The 18,386-nt window shown below is 35.4% G+C and overlaps 1 protein-coding gene across 1 annotated transcript; it reads left to right on the top strand.

Annotated features, from left to right (window-relative positions):
- Positions 1 to 11,659: 11,659 nt before the first annotated feature.
- On the top strand, positions 11,660 to 12,601 carry LOC114051803 (olfactory receptor 4C46-like). The gene has a single exon (XM_027874204.1). It carries the CDS (start codon positions 11,675 to 11,677, stop codon positions 12,599 to 12,601), a length of 927 nt encoding a protein of 308 aa, XP_027730005.1. The 5' UTR covers positions 11,660 to 11,674.
- Positions 12,602 to 18,386: the final 5,785 nt, after the last annotated feature.

Here is an 18,386-nt window from a genome sequence, read left to right as displayed (position 1 = left end):
CTCACTCACAGGCAGTCGTTGGCTGAGTTGAGATCAGAATTCATATCTACTAACTCTATTATAGTCCTTCTCCCAATATACCAAACCACTTATCTTGATCTCAAAGCATAGACATTTTGATAATAGATGAAAAAGATATACAAAATAGTAGTTGTGGAAGGTTTATTGGAACTGGAACAAGAAGGGTCTTTGAGGGTCCTTTCTAGTGCACTACTCTTCAAAATTTGAATCCATTTTATAGCACTCCTTGCAGTTAGCCAACTAACCCTCTTTTCAGGAATCCATTTTCTAAATAAAGATCTTATTATACATTGAGGCAACTTGTTAAATTTCTATAGTCTTCCTGTACACTAAATCAAACTCACACCCTCTCCTGCTGCTTATAATTTCTACCAACTGATTTTAACTATATTTTCTAGGAGTAGTAAGATGAAAGCCAATATATTTTTTCTGTAACAATGTAAGAGATATTTCAAGGAAATTATCAAAGATTTTCCTCCCTCAAGGCTAATTCTTCTTTAGGATAAATATCTTCTGTCCCAAAAGTCAATATATCAGTTGAGTGGTTATACCTTACTAATGATGTTGTTACTCCAAAATCTACCCTATACTCTTTGATTCTGTTGCTTTTGGCATAATTTTGGTGCCAACTCCACTTAGATAATTCTGCTTTGGTTTCATGTCTCTGATCTTTCCTGATTCCCCTTCCCCAAATCGTTCCTTATTATTCTTCTCTGTTGGCTCATTATGCATTATTTCTCCCCTAAATACGGATGGATTTCAAAAATCTCTTGACCTTCTTTTCAATTTCTATATTCTATCTCTTGATAATCTCTTCTACTCTTACAGTTGCAATTATCTCTTCAAAGATAACTCAGAGATCTGTATATTTCTATTAATAAGGTGATAGTTTCAGAATCAGTATCTTTATTTCTCCATTACTGCAGAATAAGTTTTGATGCTAATAATCAGTTATAGAATGTAGTCATATGACCATAGATGTAGAGTTGAAATAGATCTCAGAAATCATATAGTGTTACTCCCTCTCCCTCATCAAATCCACCAACTTATTTTTATAGATAAAGATAATAAGGTCCAAAATTTTAAACACTTTGCCCAAAATCAGACATATATGTTGGCAGATTCAACATTCAAAATCAGTTTATCTGCCTCCAAACTGAACACACTTGCCACTGCACCATAATTGTTCCAATTAATGCTCTCTAGGAGTTCCAAGAGTCTTAGAACAGTTAATAGCTTTACTCTGCTGTGAGACATCTGGGGCATCGTATGTATGTAGAGTGACAAATATTTCTTTGAAATAGACTAGACTACCAAGACTATCATCTAGAAACAAAGACCTTACCATTTTAATATTAGAAATTAATGCTAAAAAAAGAGGAGGCATTTGTTTTCATTTTAGTTTGCACTAACAAGTACTTTAAAGGTGACAGAAATATTTTGTATTCATTAGTTAATTTATACTTAATGACAACATTGTTAGGAAGATACTGAGCATTATTATCCCCATTTACAGATGAGAAGACTTAGGTGCACAGAAATTAAGTGACATAGACCCACAGCTAAGAAATGTCAGAAGTCAGATTTGAATCTAGTTTTTCCTGGGTTTAATTTTAGCACATTATATTCTATAATACCAAATAGCCTCCTCTAATCAAGAGTGGGTTCATGGGGCAGCTAGGTGGTGCAGTGGATAGAGCACTGACCCTGGACTCAGGAGGACCTGAGTTCAAATCTGGCATCAGATAGATAACACTTACTACCTGTGTGACCCTGGGTAAGTCACTTAACACCATTGTTAGCCATAAAAAAAAGAGTGGATTTAGGAGTTCTTAAAATATCTATCACAGTGAAAAACTTACATTTGTTCTCAGATGATTCCTTACAGCTATATTGAAGAGGGTGGAGAAAATATTTCATTCCATGCTTTTCAAAATGTGTCATATTATATTCACATTTTCTTGACTTTCTTTACAATGATGTCTCCTTATTATGAATGCCTTCTAATATGAAACATGTAGCATACTGTGGAGAAAATTTAGGAATAGTTTCATTATGGTTCTTTCTTCAGTAGATTTTCAACTTATAGTCAAGAAACTGGGAAATTAAAATCTTGTTCTCAAAATAAATCCTCTCTTTAGCTTAAAATCAGAAAAATAAATTGGAACACTTTGTTGGGATAACTGCTGTGCTGTCCTCTTTTCTCTGCACATTTTCTTTGGTGACCTCATCATCTCCCATGGGTTCAAGTAACATCTTCATAAGATGACTCCCAGAGCTATATATCCAGTCCTAATACCTCTCCTGAACTTCATTCCCAGACTACTGGCTTCCCTTTAGACATCTTGAACTAGATGAACCCATGGGCATCTGAAACTGAATATGTTCAAAATAGAATGAATTAATTCCCCTCCACAACGTTCTTTGCTTCCAAAGTTTCTAGCTCTGATTAAGCATACTATCTATCATCCATTCCATCAGGTACATTCACAACCTCAGAGTTCTTCTCACATTCACATTCTCCTTCTCTTATATCCTAATTATTTCCCAAATCTTTATTCCACATCCTCAACATTGCTCCCTTCCTGTGGCCCTATTTCTACTTTCATAGCCAATAACATAGATTAGACTTTCATCGCTTCCCTTCTAGACTATATAAATACCTCAACAAATTCTCCTTTTATCTCATAACTCTTCTTGATCTAATTAATTCTAAACACAGGTAACAATGTGATATACCTAAAGCACAAGATTAATTTTGTCACTCCCCTGCTCAATGAACTGCAGTAATTCCCTATTACCACTAGAATTATGTAAAAGATTTTTTTCTTTGCTATTTGAATCCCTTCACAATGTGGAGACATATACAATAGTGTCAAGCTCAAATAGAAATAAGTATTTGCAAGCCACATATTAATTTAGAAAACTACAAATTAATATCATCTACATTGTATTTTTATTATTTATTTTGTAAAATATCTCTCAATTACATTTTAATCCAATTCTGGTGGCAGCCTATGTGCTTTCAGTTTGACAGCTCTGTTAAACAATAATGTTCCCCAGTATTCTTTTCCAGCCAAATTGGTCTGTTCTCTTTGTTATCTTTAACTGTGCCATTTCTTCACCATTCATTGTCTTTACGTGAGTTGACTCTTAGTTTTGAGATACATTTCATTCTGAAGAAAGAGCATATATGGGGATATGAGTGGAGGAAGTGCAATGGAATGGCATGTATCCCCTTCAGCAGATCAGGCAGGAGATCAGTGGAAGGAGTAAGGTAAAATGGCATGCACTTACTTCCCCAGGAGCTGGTTTTGTTTCATTTCATGGCTCCAAAAAGATATTAAAGATTCCACAGGACTCCTGGGGAGACTTAACACAATTCTACACTACCCAGTTTCTTCTTGCCCATTTCCTTGCATAATAACACACAAGGATTTGGCTTTGTGTCTTTCACTTCCAACAGTGTAGGAGCAAGACCTTTTGGCTTCAGACATTAATTAGCAGTAATCTCAATGGATTTAATGAAAATAACTCTTGCCTTCTAGTTGTCTCTGTGCAATACTGTACCAGAAAGAAGTATGTACTGGCATTTTTTTTATTGGATTTATTGACTACTGTTAAATCTCACATTTTTTAAAATTCTTTGCTAGCAGGTTTCATAACAGGAATAAACTCACCTGTAACCATTCTTGTTTCCATATTTACCCAAAGTTTTCAAAATATTTCATTTTATAACTTTGTTCAAGACAAAGTGGTTCTAGACAGTCTTTACTAGAAAAAAAGACAATGAAAAAAGGGCCAAGGTCTATAAGGAGAAATGAATGGTCATTGAAGTTGTAACATAGATGAAGAGGGGTAGGGTATATCAAGAGTTTCCACCTTTGTGACTAAAGGACCTAGGGAGAATATTATGGAAGTTGGTGATAAAGCAAAGACATAGATGTCCCTAACTGCATAGCCAAAATGACTCTTATTTTCATTCCTGATGAAATAAAATTCACTCAGGACATATTAAAATGAAGTCTACAATACCATTCTAATTTGTCAAGTAACTAATAAGAAGTCTTATTCAAAGAGCACCAAAATCTGAATCCAAAGTAAATTGACCTCCTGATTGGGAACTGCATTTGAAGTGAGATCTCAATTTTGTAAGATCTAGGACAAAGGCAAGTTGACAGCATAGACAAAGGGAGAGGTCCAAGTAATTTACATTTTTAATCCTGTTTTCCCAAGTAGCATGTAAGGTCATGGTGGGAGGGACAATGATAACTTGTCATTAAACACTTGTTTACTGAGTGTCTCATGCATTCTCCTTGATATTAAGGCATGAAAGTTAAGATTCATCAATACAGAAAGAAATGATACCTTTGCCTTATTTGCATATGTTCCCTAGCTTTTATTTTTTTCATTAAAATTTTTTATCATTGAAAGTTTTTCTCTACTCTGCTCTCCTACCATGATAAAGAAAGAAAATAAATGTGTTGCAAACATGAATAGTCAAACAAATCAAATTAATCCATTGTTCATGTTAAAAAAAAAACACAATTTCAACCATCACATAAGTCTATAACCTCTTTGTTAGAGGTGAATAGCACATTTCATCATGAATTCTCTGTAACCATTCAATACTTCAATAAATACTTATTAAGTACCTACTATTTGTCAGTCATAGAGATCAGTGTTGGTGACAGAAATAAGAAAAAAAGATATAGGTTCTCCCTTCAAGAGGCTTGCAATCTAATGGGAAAAGAAAGCACATGAAATAAAGCTGAAAAGCCAGAGGAATGTGATCCATGAGAAAGGAATAGGTTATACTGGATTCAGTGTAGAATTGAAGCTAAGTAGAGCTGCTGATGGAGAATGGAGTTACCAGGTTTATGAACCCTCTATAAAGGCATTGGAATGAGTTTAGTGCTTCATCCTCTAGTTCTCCAAGGGGAGAAAAAACTGAGAGTGAATTGAGAAGGTTTTGAGATTGAAAATTTGAGTCATTTTTCATTATGATGAGATAACAGGTGATCATTTTATCCTGAAGGTGAGGAGTTGTTCCATACATTTGAAGTCTAACAGATCAGCTGATAAAATTGAGTTTTAAATCAGAATACTAAAGTCTTACCAAGTTGTTTATCTTAACAATAATGTTATTATTGTATGAATTATTCTCCTGCTTCTGCTTACTTCATTCTGTATCATGCAAATCTCCTCAGTTTTTTTTTTAACTTTCATTCATTCATTTAATAAATGTTAATTAAGCACCTACTATGTGTCAGGCACTATACTAAGTCCTGGTGATACCAAAAGAGGCAAAATGCAGTCCCTGCCCTCAAGGAGTTTACAATCTAATGGGGGAGACAATATACAAAGCAAGCTACATATGGTATAAATAAGAAATAATTAAAAGGGGCAGCTAGGTGGTACAATTCATAGAGCTGTGGCCTTGGAGTCAGGAGGCCCTGAGTTCAAATCTGATCTCAGACACATAACACTTATTAGCTGTTTGACCTTGGGCAAGTCACTTAACCCCAATTGCCTAACCAAAAAAAAAAATAATAATTAAAAGAGGAAAAGCACTGGAATTAACAGGGTTTAGGGAAGGCTTCCTGTAGAAGGTAGGATTTTAGGTGAGGTTGAAAGGAAACCAAGAAGGTCATTAGTGGGAGGAGAGGAAGGAAAGTGTTTAGACATGGAAAACAGAGAGGGAAAAGGCCCAAAGCCAAGAGATGGATTGTCTTGTTTCTGGAACACCAAGGAAGCCAGTGCCACTGGATAGAAGAGTACATGTCAAGGAGCAATGTGCCAGAAGACTTGAAATGTAGGAGGAGTTAGGTTATGAGGAACTTTGAATGCCAAGTAGAACATTTTCTGTTTACTTCCGAAGGTAATAGGAAATCACTGGGCTTAACTGTGTGTGTGTCAGGGGAAGGGATTGATAGTGAGATTGTTGGATCTATGTTTTAGGAAAATCACTTCAGTGGATGATTGAAGAATGGATTGACACGGGGAGAGACATTACACAGGTGGACTTTGCAACAGACTACTTCAGTGATCAAGAAGTGAGGTGATGAGGGCTTGCACTATAGTGAAGACAATGTCAGAGGACAGAAGAAGAAATATTTGGGATATTGCAAAGTGAAAATCAATAGGTATTCACAACAGATTAGATAGAGGAGGTCAGAGATAGTAAGGAATCCAAGAGGACTCCTATGTTGCAATCCTGAGTGACTAGGAGGCTGGTATTGCTCTCTATAGTAATGGGAAGGTAGGAGAGGGAGGATTTAGGGGAAAAGATACTATGTTCAGTTTGTAATCAATAATCCATGGGATTCACCAAGAGAAGAAGTATAAAAGGAGAAGAAAGGAAAGTCCCAGACAGAACTCTGAGTTACACCTATGATTAGAGGGTATAATCTGGATGGAGATACAGCAAAGAAAACAGAGAAGGGGCTGTCAGAGAGCTAGGATGGAAACCAGGAGAGAGTGGTGTTCTGAAAACTTATGGAGAAGAAAATATAAAGGAACAGAAAATGTCAACAGTGTCAAAAACTATCAAGATGTCAAGGAGACTGACCATTGAAGAAAAAAAAAAAGAACTACTGGCATTGTCTCCTAAGAGAATGTTAGTAACATTGGAGAGAGAAATTTTGGTGGAATGATATGGTTGGAAGCCAGATTGTAAGGGGTCAAGAGAGTGAGAAGAGAAAATGTAAAGAAACCTATTGCAGAGAGCCTTTTCAAGAAATTTAGATAAAAGGGACAGAAGATACATGAGACACTAGTAAGCGTGGAAGGATTGAGTGAGAAATATTGAGAATGAGGAAGACAAGGGCATGTTTGTAGGCAGTAGCAAATAAGCAAGAAGAAGAAGAAGAAGAGAGAGAAAGAGATAGAATAAGTAAAAGAATGAAAGAATGGGGATCAAAGAAGGACAATCTGTTGGAAGAGATGGGATGAAATGAGATCATTAGAACAAGTAAAGGTGTTAATTTTGGTGAGGAGTAAGGCTACTTTATTGTGAGAAACAAGAGTGATGGAAGAGAAAGTTGCAGAAGGTATCTGAGTGACAGGAGAGGAGAAAGAGGGGATAAAAGTGAAGTGAAGACAAATAGCTTCATTTTTCTTTTGGTAAAATATGAGAAGATGTTCTCAGATGAAAGAGTAAGGGACGAGAGAGTCATATGAGGTTAGAGGAGGGAAGAAAAATTTGGAAAAGCCACTGTGGAGAGTGAGACAGAGCATTGATAAGTGAAGTATAATAGGATTGCCTGACAGCAGTGAGGGCACAGTTGAAATGTAGCATCAATTTATAGTGGAGTGTATACTTCTCATCATTTTTATAGCACAATTCCATCCTATTCATAACTCATAATTTTATGAGCTGTTCCCCAAATTATTGGCAGAACTTTAATTCATTTGCTACCATAAAACGCTGATACAGATAGATAGAAAGATAGAAATAGAGATCAATATAAATAGATAAAGATAGAAATATGTGTGTCATATATATCACATATACATATACACATATACATGTGTATGTATATATATACATCTGTGTGTATGTATGTATGCATGTATATCACATGGTTCTTTTTCTCCTTTTCAAATAGAGATCTAATTTAGTACTGTTGAATCAAAGAACATGTATAATTTAATAATGTAGATTACATTGTTTGAAATAGCTTTCCTGAATTACTAGACCAGCTGACAGTTCTAATAACAATGCTTTCATATTTTAGTTTTCCAGCATTTGCCATTTATCTTTTTTTCCAACTTTGCCAATCTGAGGGGTATAAGATACACCCTCAGAGTTGTTTTAATTTGAATTTCTCTAGTTATTAATACTTTTGAACACCTTTTTCCTATTATTATTCCTAGTTTAGATTTTAATTTCTTCATGTTAAAAGTGGCTTTATTTTCTTTGAACATTTATCATTTGGAGAATGCCTAGCCTTTATTTTAATTTCACTTTCACCATAGATGATTATCCTCAAGGTAGTGGTGAAAATCATCACAGAAACAATTTGAATCTCTGATTTGGGATGTTCAAGCTGACTCAGTTGAATTGGAAGATCCATATCATTGCAGTGGGGCTCTGAAACAGTATTAACTGAGAGTGAAAACCAAAAGCAACTAAATACAACAACAACAACATCTGGATGTCCCTATCATCCTCAATTCCATTCAAAGCTTCATGGGGAAAATTATGACTCATTTACAACTATAATAAAAGAAAACATCCAGAACAATTGTATGCCCAGTCATTGTCTCCTTCTGCCTGATAGTGTAATTGACCACAACTTCTCCTAAACTGATAAATGCTGTGGGGTTGATAAAGGAATTGGGCAGTTAGCTGCGGATCTACAGTTGTCAACTCCTATTACGCCAGTATGGAGGGTACATCAGGGAAATGCAAATGGTCTAACATTCCCTGACTCTGCCACTCAGGTAGGACACTGAATCCTTGGTGAGCCAGATACTAACTTCCAGGAGGCTTCATACTAATTGACACACTTCATTACCTCACTTCTAGGGCACATAATTGAAGGTTCCAATAAAGAGAGAGGAAAGAAAAGAAGTGTGCATTGTTTCACAAACACATTCCCAAAATAATAGATCTTCCAAGGCAAAGTACTTCTGACACTCTTGATAATTAATTCCTCTGAGAACACAGCTCTGGGTATGAAAATAGGTCCCTGAACTTTTATAGGATTCTGTTTAGATATATTTTTCTGTGACTAGGTAAAGGGAGATGAGACATAAACATTGGTCATTTAGATTCATTTCTGCCTGTTGTCATAAGGGCACAATGAGTCCTCTTTGTATTTAAGTCTTTTTCTTTTGTTCTTTTGTTTCTGAATTGTTAGAGAAAATATTACTGAATAAAGTTCAGTTTTCCTAGCTGTGAGGTGAAGGAGTCCCTGGAGGCAATGATCCTGAAAATCTTTCCATTAATCACTGAATGACTCAGAGGTTGAACAATTCTTCCACCTTTCTATTCAATGGAAACATCATCATAAAAGTGAGAATTCTCTTTTATATGTGAGAAAGCACCTCAATACATACATTTGACTAGGGTAAGTTTCTCTGCCTACTCTCACAAAAGCCAGTGGATCTGATATTCACTTTGATTCATGCCTTTCATTGTAATTCCTTACAATGACTTAGTTCATTATTTTTGAAGGGATTTAATTTACAGTATAACATTCTATTCTTAAAACAAACTTAGAAGCAAGCAAGGCAAATAACTTCATGGAATGATTATGACGATGATGATGATGATGATGGTGGTGGTGTTTATGGTGGTGGTGTTGATGGTGGTGGTGGTGGTGATGATGATGATGATGGTGATGATGGTGGTGGTGTTTATGGTGGTGGTGGTAGTGTTGATGGTGGTGGTGGTGGTGATGACGATGATGATGATGATGATGGTGGTGGTGTTTATGGTGGTGGTGGTGGTGATGATGATGATGATGGTGATGATGACGATAAAAAGGCATGAATTGCAGTGTCAGAGTATTTCATTTTGATAGTTTCTGACTCGTCATCTTTCTGAGCCTCAGTTTCCTCCTCTGTAATATGAAAACAATAACATTGACAAAGGCTAACAGTTGGAGATGTTTGGGAGAAAAGTTCTTAGTAAAGTGTAAATCAGCATATAAATGAAATGTATTTACATTTATTAGATAAAGGAACTAAGAAACAAAGAGAACGTAAGTAAAACAGAGACAGAGTCAGTGATTTCAAGACGGGTCTTCACTTACATAAGACCATACTGCTCTAAAGAGCAATTTTTAAATCGGAATCATCCAAAATTTGAAACACTTGTAACATATGATACAGTAAGTCATAATGCAATATAAACCATTAGATATAATACTGGACAGTAAGGTAAATGTGTGAACTTCTCCTAGATTTTCTATGTCTTAGAATCTATAGGAGACTAGGTATAATTTAAATCTAAATACTGAGATGACTCCTTTTCTGCACTTGTCATTATGTTTGTTTGTCTGCAGTTAAAGGCTACATTGATAGGGTCATGACTTAAGATTCCCCTGGAAAATAAGCAGAATTGCTTTAAAAATAAAGGGAAACTCAGAGAAGCGAAGACAGGATTTGGAATAAAAAAATAGAGGCATGGTGAAATAAAATAATACTAGGTTAGATTAGATTTTTCTCAACTGAACAGTGATTGACATGTTTTCAATCTCCAAACTTAATTTTTTTTCATATTTTTACAAGATATGACATCATGACCCTCTTCAACAACAAAGGATATTGACTCTTGACCGACTGATTTGAGGAGGACAATGAACTGGTAGGCACAGAGACTGAAGATAAAATAAATATGTTGTAGTTTGGGTATGGAGAGAAAGATTATGAACCAAGTACTGAACTCTTAGAGAAATGAAATAAGGTGATCTAGAGGACAAAGATAGAGTAAATGTGAAATAAGGAGAGCTAGATGATAGATTTTAGCAGAGAAAGAAGATCCTAGTTGTGACAGTGAGGAACATGTGTGTCAACTCTCTTCATCCACTAACCTGAAATATGAGAAAGTCTCAACAAGCCTTTCAGATAGCTATTAGGACAATTTCTTCTGAGGGAATTGTTATAATTGTATTATCTATCCATCCTAGGTGGTGTCATTTGCAAATATATTTTGGAAGTCAAATATAGATTTATCTAAGTCAACGATGAAAATGTTAAACAGTCCCAACATTCAATGCATTCCTAAACTATCTAACTATACTATTTGCTAGGTCACATCACTCTATCTTGTGTACCTAAATAGCAGGAGAGATATGATACAATGATTTGAATGATGATTGGGCAATTAAGTTGAATTTAACCTTGTTAAAATTATTCTTTAAAATGCCCACTGAGGGAATGCATATAATCTTATCTTAAGATCATAGATTTATAACTGATATATACCACAAGGGGAGGAGACCTATCTCTATACACACATATACACATACACACATACACCTCAATATTCAGAGTAGGAAACTGAGGCAAAGAGAGATTAAGTAACATGGCCAGGTTATACAACTACTTAATTCAAAGAATAGAATGATAGACTTGAAATCCAAAACATATGAATTCAAATTCCACCTCAGAAACTTATTAGGTGTGTTACTCTGGGAAAATAACTGAACTTTTCCTACCCTTGATTCCCTTATCTCTAAAATAGTAGAAAAATTGAATCTAGACTAAAGAGTTTTTGTGAGAAAGAAATGAGAGAACATATGTAAATCACTTTTCAAACAATTAAAATTACAAACAAGTATATAGTACTTTATAAGTAGCATATAAATGATAGCTACTCTATTATTAGTATTATGCATTGGAGAATACTTTGAACAGATCTTGTGCCCTATTCACTATACCATGTGCCTGTTCTCTAAGCCACTTAAGTATAAATATAAGTGTATAGAGACGCAGAGGGTATAAATTTCCTAATTCAAGTTTACACAGTGACAGGGGTATTTGGGATATGAATGTAGTCTTCTTTGATTCCAAGGCCAATCTTTTTTCTTGACCTTTCTAGAGCAGAATCCAAAAAAAATGCAAGGCAACTGTACTGAAAACTTTTACTCATTTCTCAGATAAAAAAGTCTAGCCTGAATTCAACATCTGTATGGAATAAATGGATAATGGAAACAATGTGACTGAATTTATTCTATTGGGTCTTACAGAGAATCCAAAGATGCAGAAAATTGTTTTTCTTGTGTTTTTTATCATCTATGCCATTACAATGGTAGGTAACACACACATTGTCATAAGCATCAAAATCAGCCCAAGCCTTGATTCCCCTATGTACTTTTTTCTGGCCTACCTGTCCTTTATAGATGCCTGCTATTCATCTGTTAACACACCTAAACTCATTATAGACTCACTCTATAAAAAGAAAACCATTCTCTTCAATGGTTGCATGACCCAAGTCTTTGGTGAACACTTCTTTGGAGGTGCTGAGGGCATCCTGCTCACAGTAATGGCCTATGACAGGTATGTAGCAATTTGCAAGCCTTTGCACTACACGACCATCATGAACTGGAGAGTGCGTGGCCTCTTATTGGGTGTGGTGTGGATAGGAGGCTTCATTCATGCAACTATACAGATGCTCTTCCTGATCCAATTACCCTTTTGTGGTCCCAATGTCATAGATCACTTTATGTGTGACTTAAATCCTTTGCTGAACCTTGCCTGCACTGACACTCACACCCTTGGTTTATTTGTTGCAGCCAACAGTGGTTTCATCTGCTTCTTAAACTTCCTCCTGTTAATGGTCTCCTATGCTGTCATCCTGAGTTCTCTGAAGACTCACAGTATAGACGGGAGACGCAAAGCCCTCTCTACCTGTGGTTCTCACATCACTGTAGTTGTTTTATTCTTTGTTCCCTGTATTTTTATCTATATGAGGCCTGCAGCAACCTTTCCCATCGATAAAGCTGTTGCAGTCTTCTACACAATCATCACCCCCATGTTAAACCCTTTAATCTACACACTGAGAAATACCCAAATGAAAAATGCCATCAGAAAATTATGCAGCCGGAAGGAAACTTTGGTTAGCTAGTAAAAGGCCCCTAATAAAACCACCAGACTCAAAGTCAGGTGTGAGGGGCAGGAAGGAAAAATATCAAAAGAAGGATTTTGTTGATGAGTAAAAGGAAAATTCAAGGATATATTTAAAAAAAAAGAAATTGCTAACTAGTGTTCGTTGTGTCCATATTGGGAGCTTTACTTATATGATTTCCTGTAATGTGTAAAAAGGATTCCATATTAGAGTGTACATGATTAGGTTTATCAAGCTATTTTTAGTGGAACCAATGAAAGAATAGTAAAGAAGAAATGAGAAGCCTATATTGTCTATGAGCAGACTATGTTACGTCCTTAATTTCTGAATATATACATATCTATACATATATAAATAAGATAAACTTCATTTTTTTCATGAATGAAATGCTAGTGTAGCATTGCCTTTCATTAAAAAGATCAATTAAATGTCACAATAATTTTGTATATATCTATTCTGTGTCAGGTATTTTGTACAGTGCCCAGAACATAGTCAGTACTTAGTAAATCATTATTGACTGACTGAATACTAGGTGTGGGTGATACACAGGCAAAATAAAATCATTCTTGCCCTTCTGAAGCTTGCATTATATAAGAGGGTGGGGAAAACAACATGAACACTCAGAAGTAAATATAGAACAGGCACAAAACAAACACTATCTAATTTTAGAGGCAGCACAATCAGTAGGGGTATATGGGAAATCAAAGCTTATCTAATGTAAAGGATGACACTTGACCTAAGCCTTAAAGGATGCTAGGAATTTTATGAGGTGGATAAGAGAAAAGGTTGTCTACTAGGCATGGGGTACAGGCATCGCAAAGGAGATGGAATGCTGTATGTGAAGGACAGCAAAAAGACCTATTTTGAAATGTGGAGTGTGGGAATGAGGACAATGTTGAAAAGCAAAGGACCATGAACACATCTCTAGGTAATATGTCCAAAGACCTCCTTCCACAATGTAAAGAATATTATTTGAAACTGATTCAATCCATCCATGTATACTATCATCTAACTTACATTTGTTCTTCTTCTGCAATCTGTTCACAATAATGGAACAAAGGTCATTGTCAGATGTAATGACAAAATCTGGATAAACCATACATTCATCATTTATCCTGATCTATCAGGTAATGTTACATATCTGCATGCACATCTATTTAAATCTGTATCTCTCTACTAATGTATATCTTTATTATTTATATAACTTTATGTAAGATTAAGATTTGTCTAGCATGACTTTTTTTTTTAAAATAAAGGCTTTTTTGTGCCCACTATTTATTTTTCTAGTCATCCATCAGTTTACCAGCTTTCAAAATGAGGTCTCAAGACCCCTGTAGATTGCTTAGATCTTTTCAGAGATTTCTTGAGGTTAACATGAATTTTTCTAATGAAATTAAGACATGTTTATTTCCTTAACAATAAATTTCAATAGTGATAATGCATATAAACCAAAGAGTATCTGTCAACAACTATCTGTATACTTCTCATTCACCCAGACTCCACTCACTTCCTAAAAGGTCCTGTGAATTACATCATTTTCTCAAAGTTCAAGGGCATGGTTAAACAGTTCAATTTGATTGGTAAAAACATGATACAATCAAGTGAAATTAGAAACATGCATCAAAGGACACAACACCTCTATTCCAATTCCCCTTCCTTTTAGTTGTAGTCCATTTCCAATCTCTTAATTCTCTGGAACTGAGTCAGCAAGGAAATTCAGTATTGTATAGGTGCCCTGTCCTGATTTTTTTTTCTTATTAAACTTACTATTTTTATTTTTTTTAATTTTTTGTTAATTATTTATTTTTAGTTTTCAACAATCACTTCCATAAGCCCTCCTGTCCTATTAAGGCATGGAAGGAACACAGGAATTTCAATAACAAGTAGTCCACAAAGGAATTGAGGAATCCTCTGAACCTTTCATTGATTATTTTGATTATATCTTCACAAATGGTCTGGACAGCTCCCTGATGTCATGTACTATTGCATCTGTCTGTCTTGGACATCTATGTAACCCTGAAACCAGGTTCTGAAACCAGGTTCATGTGTTACAGCGATTAATGTCCATAGAGGGTGACCTGACTGTCACAAACCTAATACAACCAAGCCAAAAAGGATGAACATGATTTTGTGGGACTCTTGATCTCCAGCTCTCCCACCTACCCTTCAAAGCTTCAATTAGTTACTTGACCTTGTGTCACATCCACAAGTATAATCTCTTGAGGCTCATCTTGCACTAAAAACAATTCAGATATATTCTAGTACTAAGAGTATTTATGAGAATAAAATCCTCAGGGTCCAGAGAGAGTACTCCCCAAAATATTCCATATATCTACAGGGTGAAGACTCTGAGGAAGAAAAACAAATTAAGGCCAGGGTTGATAGACTGTGAGAACATAGAAGATTAAATGATGAGAAAATATGTTGTTAACTTGGGGGTCTGTGACTTCATTTCTTCAATATTTTGATAAATACATTTCAATATAATCTCAATATAATTCAATATAATCCATCATAATCTTATTTTATTTTATTTCATGTCTTTAAAATATTATTCTGATGATAGAGTGGCACAGGATTCGTCACTCTGCCCAGGCAGTCCATCACATACACACATACATATACATACACACACACACACACACACACACACACACACACACAATAATTAAGAAGTTCTGGCCTAGAGGTTGAAGTAAGATTACAGTACATGTTTTGAAGTATTGAGATGTAGGAAAAAGGCAAAATACTGGGGAAATATTAGTATAAAAGTGATTTTCAGAGTATAAAATGATTGAGGTAGACGAGTGAATACCCTGCCTGAGTTTATGTGTAGGTTGTAGAACATCTTAGTAGACCAATGAACTAGGAGGGGAATGTTTCCTACAGAATATCAGCATGTTATTGGAGCTACCATGTATGAAATCAATAATAGATATAGAGAGGAAACCTGTGAGCCAAAAACTAAATTCCTTGAGAAAGGAGGTACCTAAAATCCATTATATATGTGATTTCAGGAAGGATGAAATAGGATGAAATTCAAAGAATTGTAAGGGAGACTAAAAGTAAGGTGTACCAGGAATCAAGGAGCTCTACCTCTCTACCAAGGTGGCAGGGAATTTAAAACTACAAACAAATTCACTGCAAAATGTGGTGCAGGATTTTTAAAATGGCTAGTTATTTTGTTTTGTTTTGTTTTGTTTTGGGAAGGGGGTAATATGAAGGAATCATGAGTGAAAGGGATTTGATTTTCTAAAACCATCTAATTTATTTATCCATTAATTATCAATTATTAGTTCATTTATTTATTAATTGATTAATTCATTTATTTATTTGCTTTTTTACTTATTGGAGACTAAGCCTCCTTATCTCATATATGTTGGAATAACTTCTCATGGACCCAATCCTACTGTTGTTAGATGTAAGATATTTGGTCTCCTCCATCTTTGACCTAAGCTGACCCCTCTTTCACAATCTAACCCCGAGACTGCCATATTTGCTCTAGGCTTATTGTAGGCACTTGATTGCTTAACCCAGAAATGAATACAGCACAGAAATCAATAAAGCACAAAGGAATACCAGCATGGTGATTCTCCTCTTTCCTATGCATTCAGACATGATTTTTTTGTAACCAGCTAATCATTTCTGACATATATCATTCTTTTCAACCTTTTCCTTTAACTGGTAGCCATGATAAAATAATACCTTTATTCTGAAGACTTCATTATTTTGCTTAAATTTCAGTAATTTTTAGCAGTACTTTGTTTTTTTTTTGATGATATTGTTAAGATACTATGAGACACCCTGTTTTCCAGAGGTAAAGCCCAGAAAACAAGTCATGCCCTGAGCTTGGCATAACAACAATCCATTGTCCTCACATTCTGGAACTGATGGTCTCTGAGCTCAGGCAAGCACCAACAGGCCCAGACATGAAGCTCTGCTATGAATGGACTTTTTATCACTAGACAATCTTGCCTCTCTGTTGCTCTTGTGCTTCACCACTGTTGCTACATTACTCTCTTTCACTCTATCTAGCCATAAATATATAAATCAAGATCCATGCTCACTGCCTTGGGTCCCCCCACTAGGGGTAGGGCCCTGACACATGTGTCTATTCTGCCTCCTTGCTTGAAAGCTGTTTCCCTCACTTTGAAATTAAATTTCTGTTTGATTCCTGACCCTCCTGTCTCTAGCCTGCTCTGTTCAGCTCTGACGATCCACAGGTAAGAGGTCAGTTAGATCTAGTTAACAGTTGGTGTCAGAAGTGTGTCTGAACACAGAACCAGGCCAGTGGACTCAATAGTACCAGTGGGAATGGACAAGGCACCACCAGAAATTTATTTCTCTGGAATGCAACCCCATCTCCTCTGGTGAATCATCTGCTTTTGTCCCTGCTTTTATCCTCTGACCTCCTACCTTGATTGAGCTCACAATTCTTTCTGAAGAAAATCCCAGGGCGCCTCTAGCAACCCAGTTCATCTCAAATCACTCTGGTAAGGATATCCTTTCTTAGACTGCACACCTTAGTTAATTGTCTTCTCCGCATGCTTCTGCTGTTTTTCAAACTGCATGTCTCTGTAAAGTTGAAACTGCAGACCTCTGTAACTGTGTGCCTCTGTATGGACTGTGATTGCACACTTTGTTAAAAAAGTTTGTTTGTATCTGTCTCTTGTCATTTTTTCTGTTTGTGTCTTTATAAAATATAAAATGTCTGTGTCATGTTTGTGTCGTGTGCTGATTTTAACTTTCAAAGATTTAAAATGAAGACAGCCAGAAAAAAATCTAAGTACTCTAGCCAAAGAGTTTAGAACACTAGGAAATATTAATGGACTTCATACTTAAAGTAATTGTCCCAGTAAGCAGGATTAACTCCTACTTTAGGATTTCCACTGGAGTTTAGGTAATAAGGAAAAAAAAAAAAGTCAGATAATCAAAGTTTGCAGAACTGCTAAAACCATCTTACCAGATTAAGGAGTTTGAAAATTAATCATTTTAAGATTTCAGGGCAGAACTCCTGAGACTTTGGGTAATTCCAGGAACTCACTCCCTTCTGAAATATATTAGAAAGTTTTGGGGTACCACTCTGCATAATTTGTTTTAAGGAAAAACAAGATTAAATTTTATAAAAGTTTAAAGTAGATGGCATTTTCCTTTGAAGATTGATAGCTTCACTGTTCTAGGGCAATGAAAGAAGGCACCTACTTTGGTGTAATCCCAGAATGAAGAAAGGGGAAAAAAAGTAGGTAAAAGGTTTGCACATTATACCTACCTCTTGTTAACCCTTCCTCAATCATCTCAGAAAAGGTTCCCAAATCAGGGAAAAATGCTGGAAAAGTGAAGGGGAACTTAAATTATTTTCCAGTCACAGAAATTTATTAGCTATGTAATCTTAGGCAAGTTATTTTATTTCTGTTTGGCCCAGTTTCCTGATCTGAAAAGATAAAAATAATAATGGTACCCACCTCCCAGGGCTGTTGTGAAATCAAAACAATATAATGATTGTAAAGTGCTTAACACAATAATTGGCACATGCCAAGCACATTGTTATTATTTCTTTAATTGAATATAGTAATTGTTCCATACCTGATAACTCTAAAGTGGTTTTGAAATGCTAAAGGTAGTAAGATTAATGATTTTTATATGATAACTTGGAAATGCAATTAACTGAATTGATGCCATGTGAAGTTTTGTTCCATGTTTTAAATGCATGATGTTGTTTGTGTTATTATTATATCTCTAAATTTTGTTATGTTGTAAAATTTGAAAGACCGTTGTAACAGAAATG

Source organism: Vombatus ursinus, unplaced genomic scaffold, assembly GCF_900497805.2.
Source record: "Vombatus ursinus unplaced genomic scaffold, bare-nosed wombat genome assembly UNPS02014806.1, whole genome shotgun sequence".
In the NCBI taxonomy this organism is placed as follows: domain Eukaryota; kingdom Metazoa; phylum Chordata; class Mammalia; order Diprotodontia; family Vombatidae; genus Vombatus; species Vombatus ursinus.
This window is presented reverse-complemented; position numbering and strand designations above follow the sequence as displayed.

Excerpts from the sequence above, each read along its gene's own strand:
- LOC114051803 (XM_027874204.1), top strand. The coding sequence starts at position 11,675 with ATGGATAATGGAAACAATGTGACTGAATTTATTCTATTGGGTCTTACA.